Source organism: Prionailurus viverrinus, chromosome C2, assembly GCF_022837055.1.
Source record: "Prionailurus viverrinus isolate Anna chromosome C2, UM_Priviv_1.0, whole genome shotgun sequence".
In the NCBI taxonomy this organism is placed as follows: Eukaryota; Metazoa; Chordata; class Mammalia; order Carnivora; family Felidae; genus Prionailurus; species Prionailurus viverrinus.
Genome location: NC_062569.1, coordinates 86,063,957 through 86,081,182, shown reverse-complemented (window position 1 = coordinate 86,081,182; position 17,226 = coordinate 86,063,957). Strand labels below are relative to the sequence as shown.

At 51.3% G+C, this 17,226-nt stretch overlaps 1 protein-coding gene across 1 annotated transcript in view; it reads left to right on the top strand.

Annotated features, from left to right (window-relative positions):
* XXYLT1 (xyloside xylosyltransferase 1) overlaps positions 1 to 17,226 on the top strand; it is a 169,925-nt gene that overhangs the window by 19,059 nt on the left and 133,640 nt on the right. Inside the window, exon 2 of the mRNA XM_047875903.1 lies at positions 11,529 to 11,676. Coding sequence (XP_047731859.1) covers positions 11,529 to 11,676 — 148 coding nt within the window. The remainder of the gene's footprint in view (positions 1 to 11,528; positions 11,677 to 17,226) is intronic.

Sequence of the window (17,226 nt, the reverse complement as noted above, 5' to 3'; positions counted from 1 at the left end):
GTGGGTTGGGACAGAGTAGGTGAGTTGCAGGGGTGAGAGTAGGCGGGTTGGGGGGAGAGAGTGGGTGGGTTGGGACAGAGTGGGTGGGTTGCGGGGGAGAGAGGGTAGGTTGGGGGGGGAGAGAGAAGGTGGGTTGGGGGGACAGAGTGGGTGAGTTGCAGGGGAGAGAGGGTGGGTTGGGGGGACAGAGTGGGTGGGTTGGGGGGGAGAGAGTGGGCAGGTTGGGGGGAGAGAGTGGGTGGGTTGGGGGGGAGAGAGTAGGCGGGTTGGGGGGAGAGAGTGGGTGGGTTGCGGGGGAGAGAGTGGGTGGGTTGGGGGGGAGAGAGAAGGTGGGTTGGGGGGACAGAGTGGGTGAGTTGCGGGGGAGAGAGGGTGGGTTAGGGGGACAGAGTGGATGTGTTGGGGGGGAGAGAGTAGGCGGGTTGGGGGGAGAGAGTAGGTGGGTTGGGGGGGCGGAGAGTGGGCAGGTGGGAGCAAGGAGCTGACCCCACTGAGAGCCCTTCATGACCTGCTTCTGTGAGAGTATAAAACTATGCCTCTAATTCTAATAAACCATCTCTATTCTTCCATGCTGCCTTTGAGTCTTGCCCACCCACAGGCATACTTTTGGTACAGCTGGGACATTTGGTTGTCTGCTCGGTTCACTTACTGTGGGACCCACACGTGATGGTGCAGCTCAAGAATGTTTTCCCATCTTTCTGTCTTATCTCGTGTTTATTGTTTGTCTGGTTGTAGTGCATTTTTATATTTCTCTTGTAAACTGTTTTGGGAGTTTCTGATTTTTCACACTCTAAATATGCCACAGAGAACATCTCTGTGTGTGTGGTGTTTTCTTTCTTTTGAATCGTTCCCTGGAGCTCTTCCTTGACTCTCTGTAAGGAATGCCTCATGGCCCAGAGTGGGTCCTGTGTGCACAAGTTCTATCTGAAAATCAGGACCCAGCAGTAACGTTCCTCAGTTGCCCACTCTGTTGGCTTTCTCTTTTTTTTTTTTAATTTTTGTTTAACGTTTATTTATTTTTGAGACAGAGAGAGACAGAGCATGAACGGGGGAGGGGCAGAGAGAGGGAGACACAGAGTCGGAAACAGGCTCCAGGCTCCGAGCCATCAGCCCAGAGCCTGACGCGGGGCTCGAACTCACGGACCGCGAGATCGTGACCTGAGCTGAAGTCGGACGCTTAACCGACTGAGCCACCCAGGCTTTCTATATGTTAAACAGTTATAAACATACTCTCTATATATCCTTTTGATATTTCTCTTTTTCATTCAGTGTATGGTTTCGGGATTTATCCAAGTTGATACACAGGGTCTTGTTCATGCACTTTGACTGCCGTGTAGGATTTCCTTATGGGCAGACCCGTTTCTCCATCTTCCTGCTAGAGGTGGCTGGCTTCTTCCCTTTTTGTCACCCCAGACCTCGCCGCAGTGAACATCAGGTACGTGTCCGCGTGTACAGATGTGCTCGAGTTTCTCCAGGGCCCACGTGTGGACAGGCATTTCCTGGTCAGGAGTCCGTGCGTCTTTCCGAGGTCTGGTAAGCTCCTGCCCCGGGCGGGTCTCCCTGCCCCACTCCACGTTCTCCCGAGCATTTGGTGCGCAGACTCCTTTTCCTGGTGTGGGTCCTGCCATCTTTGTGTCAGGAGGTAGAACCTTGAGGGCCGCTTTCGGAATAGGATAGGAGGGACACTTTGAGGGCAAACCTGAGTGTTCCTTAGCACCACCCCGAGTGTTCTGGTCACGATGAGACTTGGACCAGTGTTCCGCAGCATCTCCAGAATCTCTGTGGCAGAGTGCAGAGAGGAGGGTGCCTCCGGCTAGAGGTGGAGTACCCTTTTCCTGAGTCTCACCTCCACTGCTGCAGTGCTGTCTGAGATGGCACAGGGCCTGGCGGTGGGGCAGTGACCTGCCGTGTAACCTGGGGAGAGCCTCTTTCCCCTCCCTGGGCTTCAGTTTCCCTGTCTGAAACATGAGGGTTGCATCAGTGACCCATGTGGCCTCTTGGCTCCACACACGTTGCCCTCCCACTTGTACTTTCGCGATTAGCAAAGTGGTCTCCACTTTCCTAGCCACGGGCTGCTAGGCCTGAGCCTCCGGCAGCTGAGTGGGGGGGAGGGTTCTGAGCGGAGGTTGGGGGCCTGCCGTTGCAGGGTGGCAGTGGCCTGGTGCTCCTTGGTGACCGGTCTTTTCCCTGTGCTGTGAATCCATCCCCTCAGTGAAGTGGTCTGTTTTCTCATACAGTTTGAGGGAAGATCCTTGGATCCCAGGGGCTTAGGGCCAAAGCAGATTAATACCAACAGAGGGGAAGCCGAGGGCTGCTGCTGGTCCTTGGGGGACACTCAGGAAAGCCAGAGCAAAGGAACGCTGCTTTCATGGTGATGAGCATGTTTAAGTTCCATATAGCTGCAATGTGGCTGCTCTGTGAAACCTTCACTGAGCCATACTTACTGCGAGTCCAATAGGTGCCAGCAGTGCCCCAGGACATTGAACCATGCTGGGTGTATCAATGAACAGAAGAGGCAGAACAAGTCAAATGTCCTGCCTTTGTGGAACTCACATTCTGGCAGGAAGAGGATTAAATGAGCTAGTAACATTTGTCTACATTGCTGCCTGGACAGAGGCTCAAAAAGGGCTGGGTTTCATTTCATCTGTTTCTTGTTCCATGATAAGCAAATGAGGGAATTGTGCCATGTTCTAGGAGGTAAGTTACACAGTACATTAGCAGGATGAGAGGCCTCAGGAATGTGGGGCAGTCATAATTTCTAGTTGATAGGCAGGGACACCGTCACTGAGAAGGTGGCATTTGAGCAGAGGCCTGAAGAAGTGGAGCTGGTCACACAGCCATGAGGAAGAGTGTAGGCCAGGGTGGCAGGTCACCTGGTGTGGCAGCGGGGGAGCAGCCTGGGGGCCCTACGGGAGGAACACAGAAGGGCCGGTGAGGATGCTGGCTTTGACTGGTGATGGGAGGGGCTGTGGCTGGGTTTTCAGTGGAGAAGAGCCACTCTGGCCACTGCGTGGAGGACACAACGAAGGGGAGACCCGTTACGAGGCTGGTGTCCTGGCCCAGAGGAGAGAGGACGGTGGCCTGAACAGGCACAAGCAGTGGGGTTGGGGGGAGTGTGGGATTCGGGACCCTCCAGGGAAAGGCTGCTTAGGGGCACGAGGGCCTCTATGCTAGACGTCATTCAGGCACGGCCTTGTGGCTTCCAGAAGGCTGGAAAGTCAGTGGGGCTCTGCCCCCGGTGAGGGAATACAAGAAGAAAGCTGGAGTGAGGGCAGTCCCCCGTGACTGGCAGGTTGCTCGCATTCTAGGATCAAAAAGGCCTGGGCTCAGATCTGGGCCTCAGCCACCCAGCAGGTGGCCTTGGACAGGCGACGTCCCCTTTATGGAGGGCATGGTCACAGTGAGGGTGGGATGAGCTCCTATTTGTCCACGTTGCTGCTGACACACGTTTCGTCTCATTTCCTCGTGGTGCCACGATGTGCAGGTGCCAGCGCCTGGCTGGCGGGTTAGAGGAGTGTGGTGCCCTGACGTGCCTGGGGTGGGGGCGGGGCTCTTGGCTGGAGGTTGCAGGAGGGGTTGGTGGAGGGGCCCTGGAGGAGCCAGGAGATCCACTTCTGACGCCAGCCAGGCCGACCTTGGGGAAGGCAGGCGCTCAGGCTGTGAACGCCTCCGGGCTGTCGGTGCTGTGCTTGGCATTTTAAACACATCATCTCACCCACGAAAAGAGGTGATGCACACGGAGCAGTGTCTCCAGAGTCAGGTCATTGGAACGTTTCCTTCATGGCTTTTGCCCAAATCCCATAACTGCCTGCCATGTTACCTACTTAATGTGTATTTTAAACCGGCTCCTCCTCTTTACATCTTTTTCCTTTTCCTCTCTTTAGGCGTTATCTGTGAAATCATAGTTCTGAAGTGTTTTCGCTAATTTTCTAGTATTTTACATATCAAAATCAGTCCGTAAGTATTTAAGTGAGTAGTCTGCGTGCCCCTTAGAAGTATCTTTTGTATTCCCCTGCCCCCTTCCCTCCCACCCAAGGAGTTTGCCACATCTAGGGAAGCACTGGGCAAGGGGTTTCATGAAACCTAGGAAAGGTGGCCAATGGTGGAGGCCATCCTGGAATCTGACTGGTCCGAGTTAGGAGGGTACCATGGATCCCTGCTTGGGCTCCAGCTGTGTCCCCTGCCAGAGAGCCAAGAGGGGAGTGGGGACCTCGTGGGGCAGGCCCCCTGCCTGGGGCCACTTCCCGCCTGTCAGATTGAAGCTGGAGCTGGCTAAGTGCGTCCCTTTGGGTGCCACTCTTGGTAAGACTGCGGTGTTCTTTGGGAGGTCAAAAGTCATGGGAGATTACCACACAAACAGAACAGATGAAGGAATCTGGTGAAGAAGACCCAATTGGTCTACAGTTAGTGGACTTCTCGGTGAGTAGATAGACCAGACAGCATATCCTAAGACTTCACGGCACAATCCTGATGCTGTAGTTTCCTCTCTGTCCTTCCATCTCTTCCATCCTTTGGCTGTTTTCCTTCTGTCTCCTACCTTCTCTTATCTTTTGAAGTGGAAAACATTTTACTGTAGAAAATTGGCTCGTACTGCCAGAAAATTTAGCATTAAATGTAAAAAAAAACAAAAACAAAACAAAACCTCCTCTTTTGTAAAAGAGGTAAATTAAGGAATGATTATAACCACTATGTAGGGACTGCTTTAAAGAGATCACTAAATGTATTCTTTAGTGAGTGCTGGAAAAAGTGGGGAGTGACTAGGGCATTTGTTTTTGACTGCTAAGTGTTGAGAGGAGGGAACTGGGGCCTGGAGGCCGGGTGGCAGGTGACGAGTGGCAAGGTGAAACTGGCTGGATGTATTGTGCTGTAGAAATTACAGATTTCTGGTTATGGAGCCCCTCAGCCGTGTCAAGAATATCTGGAAGGTCGAGAAGCCACGGTCTAATGTCACTATTAGGTGGTCATGAACACAGAGTCCAGAAGATGGCATTGACCTTTTTATTTTTATTTTTTTCATGCTTCCATTTTTCTTTTGGAACCACCTTATGGTTCATTCATAGTCAGCCATGGAGGAGTGTTTGGGCCACTCCTTCTGTCTCTCTTCATTCCTCTCCATGTGTTTGCCTTCCAAGGACGTGGCTCTTTCCCGGTGGTTTGCTGTAGTTCCTTGGGGTCATCCTGGAAATTCCCTGGGAGGGCCTGGGTGTTTGAAGGTCTACAGAGCAAAGCACCTACAAGACACTCCAACCTTTTCCTTGTTATTGTCAACCTCACAATCTGTGTACATTGCTATGCTATAAGGTCTTTATCTCCTTACCTGCTTGCCAGAGACCCCCTTACCACTGGAGGTGAGGAGGACGTCACAGGGCAAAGGGTAAGACATGTTGGTGCAGCCACACTGGGCACACAGAAGGCACTGTGTACAGTTCCTTATTCTGGGTTCTTCTCTCCTCCTGTCATGGTGGCCTGCTCTTCCTCGGGGCTGATGCTTGATTCCCTTGTTAGGGGCTCTTGAGTCAACAGAGAATTGAGGTTTGAAAGCAGGTAGGGGTTTACCTTTGACATTTACCCCCTCTCCATTACAGGCAAGAAAATAAAACATGGTGGAAACATGAGTGAGGAGAGACGGAGGAGCTGGAGAGTGACCTGGCACGTGTGTGAGACTGTATAGTCCTCTCCTCCCTACCCACCAGGGCACATACCCACGGGTCCTCCAGCTGCACCTCAGGTGAAGAGGTTCGGGACCTCTTGCCACCTGGGTCTTCTCCTTTGGACATGCTCTGGGAGTTTGCCCACAGCCTTCCCGCAGTGTGATTTCCAGAGCTGAGCCCAACCAGTACCCTGAGGCCATGTGATCGGCACTGAGTCCAGTGGGGCGCTGCTCACACTGTCTGAGGACCACCTGCAGTACAATCACTTTGGGGCAGTTTCGAAATGATTCCTGAGCTTTCCTGTAAACTGACTCGCGGTGTCTGGGGCGAGGACCCAGGAGTCTGCACACTGGAGTTGGAGAGCCTTGGATCCCCTGCTGATAGTGGGGCTGCCGCTTGCTGGTTGATGTTGTTCGGCCCTGAGTCACCTACTATCCAGGGGTCTCTTCTGTAGGTGCTGGACCTGTTTCTCTTACAGCGTGTTTCCTCCTTGTCCCTCCTTCCCTAGCTGGATCGAGGTTTTGGGGAAATGGACTCTGCTGAAATGTTGGGAATCTTCTAGGAGTCCCAGCACGTTAACTGCAGATCTGGTTATCTGGAAACTTCCGATGGTGCAGTAAGTGTGGGGTGAAGATGAGGGCGGGGAGGGAGCCAGACACAATGTTTTGTAGCAACTGGACATCTTGTCGTGAGGATGGCAGGAGGGGCTGTAGCTTTTGAGCCGGTAGTAAAGTGGGTCATGAGAATGGATGTTGGGGATTCTTTGGAAATTAGATGAGCAGGCTTCTTTTTTCCTCTTCAGCTGTTTGTGCTTCTGCCTGGCAAAATTAAATTACATCTAGGACATCTTGCAGAAGTGATAAAAGTCACATTAGGGAGGGGCTGGAACTGGGCTCCCATAGCACTGGGGTGTAGCTCTTGGGGGGTGAGTTTGCCCACCCACTGCTGGACATCGGTGCTGGTGGTGGCCTGAGTCCAGACGTAGGGGCTGAAGGCTTCCTTCCCAGTGCTCTGGCTCTGGGCAGCCCCTTGGGGCAAGCAGACACCCATTTGCTGTTCCTGCGGGACATGGATTCCGGCCTGTGGCAGGTGCACCAGGAATGTTAGATTTGGGTGGTTTCCCAGAGCTTTGTGTTGTCATTCTTCCCTCAAGCATCTCTTCTGGGGACAGTCTCTGGCTGGGCGCGGGGAGGCAATGTCGCCATCCTGTGGCACCATGTCTGCGGCTGGAGGAGGTGCTGTTCTTCAGGCAGACCTTGCCTTGGTGTTTCCTGGAAGCCCGGTGTCTGTATGCAGAGCCAGCCGCTGTTACCTCGTTTCTTGGCTCCAGGATCACGGTGTGACGTGACTCCCAGTAGGGCATGCCAAGTGGTAAATGACTTTTCTCCACCAAGTTGCGCTAAGGCGTGGCATTGCTCTGTGTCTTCCATGAACGATTAGGGGAACAGTGACCTTGCTCTTCAGGCCTGTCTATGCCTGCAAGCCCGGGGCCAGGCTGGCAGAGACGCCGACCTCTGCCTGGCACCAGCCATCCTGTTTGCCTTGGTCTCCTCACGTTGGAAATGTTGAGAACATGTTGTGCGTGGTAGATACGAGGCAAGCTTCCCCTCTTCTTGCATCCCCAAATTGTCCTTTTCAAAAGAGTTGGGTGTTTCCAGAGTCTCTTGTATTACACAGTGCTCTCTCAATTACATGCTTTATTTGAACAATAAAGTACAGCTTGAGAACACCTTAGCCTGAAACAACCTCAGTCATTACTGAATTTAAGTGCTTCTAGAAGTCACTTGACAGAATTAATTAAAAATAAAAGGAGGCAAATACATTTAACACAGGTTTAGTCATTATTCCTGGGGTTTTGATTTCATAATTACAAGTGTAGAATATTGATACGAGTGAGCCTTTAAGATCACTAATAAAAGGAAGATAGTAAATGGCTAGAGATAGGTAATTATAGTCTGATAAAAAACCCAACTGCCTTGGTGATATGAACATGGATCCTTGTGGGTTGGGATACCATTTCCAATGACACCATCCCACGTAAAATCACAAGAAGCTGTATTCGACATCTTTTTTTTTTTTAACGTTTATTTATTATTGAGAGACACAGATCATGAGCAGGGGAGGGGTAGAGAGAGGGGGAGACACAGAATCTGAAGTAGGCTCCAGGCTCTGAGCTGTCAGCACAGAGCCTGATGCGGGGATCAAACTCATAACCCACGAGATCATGACCTGAGCAGAAGTTGGTTGCTTAACTGACTGAGCCACCTGGGCGCCCCTGTATTCAACATCTTAAATGGATGACAAGAATGATGTGTTCTGGAAAATGGCTCTGGATGACTCAACTCAGGTTGATAAAGGCACTAATATTGAGGCCCATGAAAAGCTTAAAGAAATCATTTTGTAAGTTGGGTGTGGGAAAAACAGTATTTTATAAGTAATGGGATTTTAATTTTAAGTGTGTATATATAAATAAATCAATAAAAGTTACAAATAGTGATTGACTTTTTAATCTAATCTTTAAAAAAAAATTTTTTTTTTTAACGTTTACTTATTTTTGAGACAGAGAGAGACAGAGCATGAACAGGGGAGGAGCAGAGAGAGAGAGAGGGAGAAACAGAATCTGAAACAGGCTCCAGGCTCTGAGCAGTCAGCACAGAGCCTGATGCGGGGCTTGAACTCACGGACTGTGAGATCATGACCTGAGCTGAAGTCAGACGCCCCTGACTTTTTAATCTAAATTCCCCCAAACTATAGAGTCAAGTTTGTGCAATCCATTGTTTGAGATCTCATTGGCCAATTGCCTTCAATATGGGAGTCACTTTATATTCCTCCTGGTTTTCTAAGTTGTATGGTGATTCTTCCCGCAGCCCCGGAGGTTGGGGATTTGAAGGAAGAGAGGAAGGGGTGACGTTTTTTCTGCCCCTCTCCCTCGGTTCACCCTTGCCTCACTGCATAACCCCCCCCCCCCCCCCCCCCCCCCCCGCCGGTGCCAGGCACCAGACCCGGGGCTGGACTGAGGACTTTAGAGTGTGCCAGACCCTGCCCCTACCCTTGGAAGATCACAGTTTGCAAACTGGTTTTAGACCCTGGTAGGCCTGGGTGTTTTGATTCACACTTGTAGTGTCTGTGGTTTGCTTCTTGCTACGTGTCCATGGAACATATTAATTTGTCTTTAAGTAGATTTATTATATGAAATATTCACTGGAGCGGGCTGCTTCACTGTGCAGCATTTGGAACAATGTGCTGAGTACAGTTTGTCCTCATAAATCTATTAATGCTGATAGGAGGTAATTGTCTCCCGTGAAGCTTTGGGGTGAAGTGGGGGCCCAGGGAGGGGGAAGAAGCTGGCTGCTGAAACCTGTCTCTCCCAGCCTAGCTCTGGCAGGCTCTCCTCTGCGCGTGTATGTGTGTGTGTGTTTGGTTGTATATATCCGTTCTCTGTCTTCCTTTTTAATGAATACAGAGGCTTCCATTTCTGAGAGAGCCCTCTTGTCAGCCTCTAGCTTCTTGTCAAATTCCTCCTCCAGCCATGGTTTGGAGGTGTAATGAGGCTCCGAGGGAAAAGCTGGCTTATGAGTTAAGACTGATCTGCAAGGAGAGGGGATTCAGGGGACCGAGGATGTGGACAGGGGGCAGAATGCTAATACTTAGGAGTAAGTGCAGTGTAGCAGCCCCTGAGCTAGGTGCTTTATCTACTTGTCCCAGGCAGTCCTAAAAGCCATCCTAGGAGGTAGGTGTTATTATTTCCATATAACAGATATTCTGTTATCTATATTCTGTATCATCTCAGGTTGGTTTAGTGCCTTCATTACTAAATTAGTAAGTTCATTTAGTTTGACAAACCTCTATGATGGCCTGTCCTGTGGCTAGGGTCTGGGCACGGGGCACAGAGCAGTCATAGCCTCTGGCCCCAGCCCCTCATCTACCAGACACAGAAGCGGAGACCTGTAGAAGAGTCAGATGGGGAAGTGGAACCTCTCTCCGTGTGATAGAGAGTGCAGAGGAGGGCGTGATGAATCGTGGGAGGCTGAGCCAAGGCCAGAGCTGATGTCTGATCAAGGTTAGGAGACTGGGTAAGAGTTTACTGGACACATGGGGGCTGGGAGGACTTCCAGATATACAAGGTTGCACATATACAAGGATGCAGGACATGGTGGGGACAGCCTGGTTCAGTTCTGCCCAGTCTCCAGAGGAGGGAGGGTGTCATGGGCATCCAGAATCACCAGTGCAGGATCTCTGATGCCTTGCTGAGGAGTTAGACAGTAACCGATGGCAGTGAGCCACTGGAGGTTTTGAAGCCAAGGAGAGAGGAAAGTGAATTTGGGTGTTTGGAAAGTTGCTCGAGAGGCACAATAGAGGCTGGTTTGGAGGGGACAAGGCAGGAGGTGGGGAAACCGAGGGTCTGTGGTTGCTCATGCAGCCTGGAAGTCATGGGTGGGGTGAGGGGAGCGCGGGGGTGCTGGTGTAGGAGGTGAAAGGCATCGTTTGCCATCTGTGTCGGGGAACAGCAGAACTGGTCAGGATTCCCCATCTCAGGTTGAGAAGTCATGAAAAAGAAAAAGGAGCCAGGAAAAGGATAAAGGAAAATAGCTCATTAGGGGAGAAACGTGAATACATTTTTAAAAGACTTGCAAAGAGATACAGGAATGACGAAGCTAACACAATCTGAAAGCGTTTCTAAGTTTAATGGTGTTCCGAGATTTAAGCAGACTTACAGACTTACAGACTTACAGACTCCCCTGTTACCAGGGGAAAGGGGCCTTCAGCAGATCTCTTGTGAGGGCTGAGGGGAGAGGAGGAGGAACGTCCAGGCTTCTGGCCTGGGCCGCATTGAGTGCTACTGGCGTGCGGTGAAGTCTTCTATAGGTTGGGGAACACACGGAGCAACAGGGAGACTGTGCAAGGCCTGTGTGAGTGGAGTGTGTGGTAATTTGGTAGCTTGTGTGAGGCTGGGCTACAGGTGGGACGGATTTATAATCTGGAATGATGTCAAACAAGGAAAAGCCAACTCCTTAGGGCCCCGTCACGCTGATGCCATCACTGTTGAGACAAAGGATGCATTTATAGTGGAAAGATCGTGAAACTTGGTGGAATCTAGAGACCAGATTCAGAGTTCAAGTTCTGCCCTGCCACTTAGTAGCTCTGTGACCTTGAGCAAGTGTCCTCTCTCTGAGCATCTTCTTTCTCATTTGTAACTACAATAATTTGTAATTATAATAGAGCTATAATAGTGACATCTGCCTCGCTGAAGTCCTGGGTTGTCACAGGCATTGCTGTGTGTGCTCCATAAATTGCAGAGCTCGGTTCAGCAGCTGGTGACCTTTCTAGACCCTAAGAAAGCGGTGCCTGGTTATTCCTTGTACCTCTTACTGCGCCTCCAAAGTGTCGGGGACCCTTAGGAAATGCTGGTTGCATTTATGGATGAGTCTGCTGCAGCACTAGGCATTTCCCAGGGCCATTTTCCAGTGGCCCTATCCCCATTCACACTGTGGGACAGGGAGGTAGAGCATCCAACACCTGTAGCGGCCACTGGCGGCAGCAAAGCCCAGACTCGCTGCGGGTCCGGGATCTCGGGACCGGACGTTTTAACACAGGTTCCAGTTTCAGGGTGGCCCAGCTTGGAGTTCAGAAGCAGAGATCAGACTGGGGACTGCTCCCACTCCTCTACTGCATGCCCCCCAACATGCATGCCTGCACAACTCTGACACGTGGTGTCCCGATCCTCACAGCTAACTCTTTGCCGACTGGCCATCATTCCTCGTTTTCTTAACTCTCGCTTGGGACGCCCTGCTCGTGGCCCCTGGAGGGGAAGCAGCGCGTGCCGGGTGTCTACAGCCAGTTTGCTCACTCCTGTGGTTTCCTCGTGTCCTGCCGCAGGTTGTCTTCCATGATGTCGGCGTGCTGACGGACAAGCTCTTCCCGGTGGTGGAGGCCATGCAGAAGCACTTCAGTGCTGGCTCAGGGACCTACTACAGCGACTCTATCTTCTTCCTCTCGGTCGCCATGCATCAGATTATGCCCAAAGGTAACTTGGACTGCAGGGCGGCAGCCCTGGGTTTTGACTTTTGCGCCTATTCCCCTGGCTCCAGTGCTTCTCCAGTTTCAGAGAGGAGAGCTCCGCTGAGGCACGAGGGAGAAGACACGGGTGCCAGGCATGCCTTTTGTGTGAGAGAGCTTCCTGCCCAGAGACTCAAGGGCAGGGCCCTGGGTTGCACAGACGCTGGGGCCCATTCACGAGGACAGTGGGAGTTGTGCAGTGTAGTATCCCCAGACTCAGGCAGGACATCTGGGCTCCAGGCCTGACTCTCTCCCTGCACACACACTCTCCTCTGGGACTATGTTTGTTCATCTGTAAAATGGCAGGTTGGACTGGAGAATCCTCCATCCAAATCTGTGATCCTGTTCTCTCTAGTTTTTACCTGTACTTATCTGACTTTAAAATATCCAGTCTTGGGGCGCCTGGGTGGCGCAGTCAGTTAAGCGTCCGACTTCAGCCAGGTCACCATCTCGTGGTCCGGGAGTTCGAGCCCCGCGTCAGGCTCTGGGCTAATGGCTCAGAGCCTGGAGCCTGTTTCGATTCTGTGTCTCCCTCTCTCTCTGCCCCTCCCCCGTTCATGCTCTGTCTCTCTCTGTCCCAAAAAAATAAATAAACGTTGAAAAAAAAAAATCCAGTCTTGGGGCTCAGTCGGTTGGGCGTCCTACTTCAGCTCAGGTCGTTAACTCACGGTTTGTGGGTTGGAACCCTGCGTCAGGCCCTGTGCTGACAGCTCAGAGCCTGGAGCCTGCTTCGGATTCTGTGTCTCCCTCTCTCTCTATTCCTCCCCTGCTTTCACTCTCTCTCTCTCTGTCTCTTTCTCGAAAATAAACATTTAAAAAAATTAAAAAAAAATCCAATCTAGATGTGAGAGGTGCAAATTATAACTAAGATTTTTCTGAAACTTCGATGCACAATCAAAGGATTTTCTGGGCTTTGGTGCCTCTGGGGCAGAAGAGATTGATTGTCTGGTCTGTGATAGGTTGGGCTTGTGTGGAAATACTGGCAGGTCCGGTCATCCTTGGATTAGAACCCTTGGAGGGTTCTTGTTGATGGAGTGTCGCAGGCTGCTGGGTTCTCCTCTTCCCAGTGGTCCCTGATTGATTCTGGAGCCCTGAATATTCCCTCCAGTTTCTTGGCTGGTGAACCATGGCCTGAGGTTTTTGGGATGGGGAGAGGAGTTCCTGGTTCTTGGGGTAGCTGCGACCTGATCTGTGACTGGATGGGTTTCCAACAATCAGACCAGGCAGAACCTGATCCCCCAGGGGACAGCCAGGCCATTTGGTGGAGGCCCGCTGCTCTGGCCCAGCAAACCAGATGTGAAGGCGGGGTCAGGAGCCACCAGTGTTTGAAGGGGTCTGTTGGCCAGGAGCTCAGGAGTTGCAGGTTGAAGCTGGGTTCCCCTTGGCAGTGTGGTGTCCTTGGAGTCCACAGGCAGTTCTAGCCCACCCACTGTGACTGTGACTTTGTCTCCACAAGGCAAATCCCTGCACACACAGAGGCCTCTGAGTGTTCTCTTAGCTGGAAGGCAAGGGCTCAGGAAGCGTCACTGAGCAAGAGTCTGATGGAGAGAGGAGGGCCTGGAGGAAGAGGTAACATTTGTGATTCTTCGCAGAAGCCAGTGCAGCTCTGTGAGCCCACCGAGTCCTCCCACCCGCCCTGTGCCGTCATAGCTGGGAGACCGAGGAGTTGACTTGCCCAGGGTTAGACAGCCATTTAAGTGGCAGAGCTGGGATTTGGGCCCCGGTCAGTCTGACTTGGAGGGCTGCTTCTCCAAATAGTAGCTCCTTCTATCGCATCCCTCTGGGCAGGACCAGTGCTGGTGCCGTGGGTGATGCACATGGGAGGAAGGTGTGGTTCCTGCTGTCCTGGATTCTGGGAGGACAGACATAAGTGCTAGTCCAGCCCTGCCACCAGCCACTTGTGTGCCTTTGCTGAGCCACTTTGCCTCTCTAGGCCTCAGGCTCCCCACCTGCAAAATGAGGGGGCTGATCTGGTGAGCTCTTTCGGCTTGCATTCAGAGGAGTCCAGGCTTACAGGCATCCCCCTGTGGGTTTCTGCGGTTCTGGGAGGCTGAGGGCAGAGGGGTTCTACCCTAGCCTACCTCTCTCTTCTACCTCCACAGTCCATCCTGATTGCTGCATAGGTGAAGCTTTGGAGCAGGATTCTGTTTGGTAAAGGATTCGTGATTAAACTAATTTGAAATGTCTTGGCTAGATGGGCCGTTAGGGCCTGGCCCCAGCCCTTTTGTCCTGCATGTGTGATTGGCTCAGCGAGATGCTGTGAGGGAAGAACTGACAAAGGACAGCAGGAGATCTGGGAGGAGGCCTGCCTGACTTTCCCCTCCCTCCATCCCATCCCCCACACCCCCACTCCCTCATCAGCTGGTAGGTCACTACCCAGCATGTGCTGAACTCTAGGCCAGGTCATGCTGTGGGCCACCCAGAGGTAGGGGAAACACAGCTCCTTGGGGATGGTCAAAGCAACGCTAGATGTGCCTCACAGCGCTAGGCAGGACCAGGGAGATGAGGAGAGTTTGGGAGCCCCAGGCTGCCACCCCTCTGCTCTCTGACTTGGCCCTGCCCTAAAGCCTGGCCTTGCCCAGGGGGGCGATGTCTGCAGGGACAAGGCTGTGGCCAGAGCTTTGCTGTGTCTGCAATAGATCAGATTTCAGTTTCCGTCCAAGTGGGATCACGCCTCTGAGGGGCCGGTGTCAGGTGGGGAAGGAGTTGATGTGCCCAAACAGGGAGTCCCTTCTTTAGGTGGATGGTAGTGTGTTGCCAGAGATTCACTTTTACATCTGCCCAGAGTCCACTTCCTAAGAAGAGAGTTACTGGGAGTTACTAAAATCTGATAGTCGTAGAACGGAACGAGCAGTCTTGGGAGTTCCTGCGGAGTCCGGGCGTCTCTGCTGAGCAGTCTGGCTGCCGCACAGCACTTGGCGGTGTCGCGGAACCCCTGCCGGCCAGATCCTTCGGCACATCCTGCAATTTTTGGAAGGATGCTTTGTTTTCCAGCACCGTTAGTGCTGTCTTGAGTTTGTCATGGCTCCTTATTGCTGCCTTTTTGAAATTCGTTTGTTTTGTTTTTTTTTTAATCATAGAAATTACTGCTGTTTTGTGCTTTGTTGTTGGTTTTGTTCTTGTGTAATTAGTGCATTTTGGCTACTTTGGTTATTTTGTTTCTTTCACAGAGTTCTTTTTCCTCTGGGATAATGAGAAAGGGAGTGCGGTGGGTCATAAGCACTTGGTCCCACCCAGGAAGGCTGGGTCAGAAAAGCTTGTGTTCTTCTGAGTTCTGTCTCAGGAGGTCCTGTCTGGTGCTTGCCCTAGACATGCGGGTTATTTCTCTGTGTTGAAGCCTCTCGTCACCCTCCCCTTCCTGGAGCCTAAGGGTCACCCTTTTGTTCCTGAGCTACCTTTAAAATATGTTTACTTCTTTTTCTAGTTTAAAAGAAACTAGATTCTTTTATTCATATCCTTTTATTCATAAAAGAATACCTGAAAACTACATTAAAATAGAAAAAGTTACCCGTTTACTACATAAACAGACTTTCTTCTAATATTTTCCCAACATGTAGCTTTTTATATTTTTTTTAAATGTTTATTTATTTTTGAGAGAGAAAGAGACAGAACATGAGTGGGGTAGGGGCAGAGAGAGAGAGGGAGACACAGACTCCAAAACAGACTCCAGCCTCCAAGCTGTCAGCACAGAGCCCGATGCGGGGCTCGAACTCATGAACTGTGAGATCCAGACCTGAGCTGAAGTTGGATGCTCAACCGACTGAGCCACGTAAGTGCCCCAGCACATAGCTTTTTAAAAACTTAGGCAAAGTGGGAGTTATGCATATATTTCAAACATTCTCAGTCTTTTTGTACATATCAAAATGTACAATTGAACATTTAAACTCAAAAAATGTAAGAAATTGTACAAGTGTAGCTGTATTGTGACATTTTCAATTACGTCACTCATCACTATTATCTGTGTAATCATAGTCTTTGAAAAATTTTTGAATGGCTCCATCGAGTAGGTGAAACTTAGTTTACTTTATCATTTCCCTGTTCTCAGCTATCTGACACTTTCTATTTTTTTCTACAATCACAAATTACACTGTGATTAATATACACATACATAAAGATTATTTTCTCTAATTAGGATTATTTCCTTATGATCACTCCCCATGGGTGGAGTTACTGGGCCAAAGGTGATCCTTACAAAGCCAGCCTGTGTCAACTACCCCCTGCCCCATGTCATCAGCCTGTACATATGAGGGTCTGCATGGTTTTCTATGCCCATGGATGTCTGCCCTCTCAGAGGGACCTCGGGTAGCTGCATACCAACAGGACAGGAAGCAAGGAACTGAGGTCAGGGCACTGCTCTGAGTTGTAGGGCAAGTTGGGCCTCTTAGCCTGGGTTCTGGTGACCATCCCATGCTTATTCTCATGGCCAGACCTGAATGTCCAGCCTCTTGCACCCCTGCAGCCCCATAAAGCTTACGAAACCTGGTTTCCTCACTGCAGCCTTGTGCAGAGGCCCTGGCTGGGTGGGGTGCATTTAACCCCACGTGTTTTTGCTCTGATTGTCCGCCTTTGGAGCAGTACCCCCCAGACCGTGTCTGCAGAGCGAGGACTGAGGCGCCCTGCTAGCAGAACGTGCTGGCTCTGATTTAGGTCAGAGCTGGTCTCCCTTTCCGTTGCCTGTTGGAGGGGTCACGTGTGGCTGGCTGGCCGGTCCTGCCACTGACCTGCAGCCTCCCTCCGCTCCTCAATCACACCCACAGGGCTTTTATCTGTTGGTAGGTTTGTCACCATTGGAAACATCTTTATGTAATGGAAAAGAAAACAGTTTTTACCCAGCTGGAGCTACAGGGAGTGAAGAATAGGTCCTCGGGGACTGCCGGCTTCCCTCCCCTGTGTCACATGGCTCCAAGGAGCTGCTGGCTCCAGCTGAGCAACATGGGCCATAAAAACAGGCGTCACTGAGGCTGAGCCATGATGCCTGGTCCGTGGTTGTGGTGTTCTCCCTGGGCAGGGAGGGCGGGTGCCCAGATAATCAGCAGTGTGTAAGGCTGGCCAGAGGCCCCAGGAGTCTCTCTTGGAAGGCTCTCCTGTCCTGTGCTTAATCCTTTGCCAGTAGATGTTCTTTGCCAAGGGTCTAGTGTGTGCGTGATGCGGTGCTGGCCACTCTGGGTGTCTCGGATATGTTTGTCAGGTTGCCGCTTCATGGGTTCATGGCAGTGGGGTGGGTGGCGTGGTCCGGCAGTTAGGGTGGGATGTGAAGAAAACCACAAGGGAGAGCCACACAGTGCTGAGGGTTTCAGAAAAGGATGAGTCTCAGGCATTTGGCATGAAAGAGGAGAGCTTCGTGGAGGAGGTGATCCCTGAGTTGGACTTTGAAGGGTGGGTAAAGGTTCGTTGTTTGAAATGGGTAGCGAGCAGCTGAGGCAACTGGGAAGTTACGGCGTGTGTTTGGGAAATAGCGCCCTGCCTGTTGTGATGAACATATCAGAGCACATGCTGGAAAGTAGTGGGAGAGAAGATG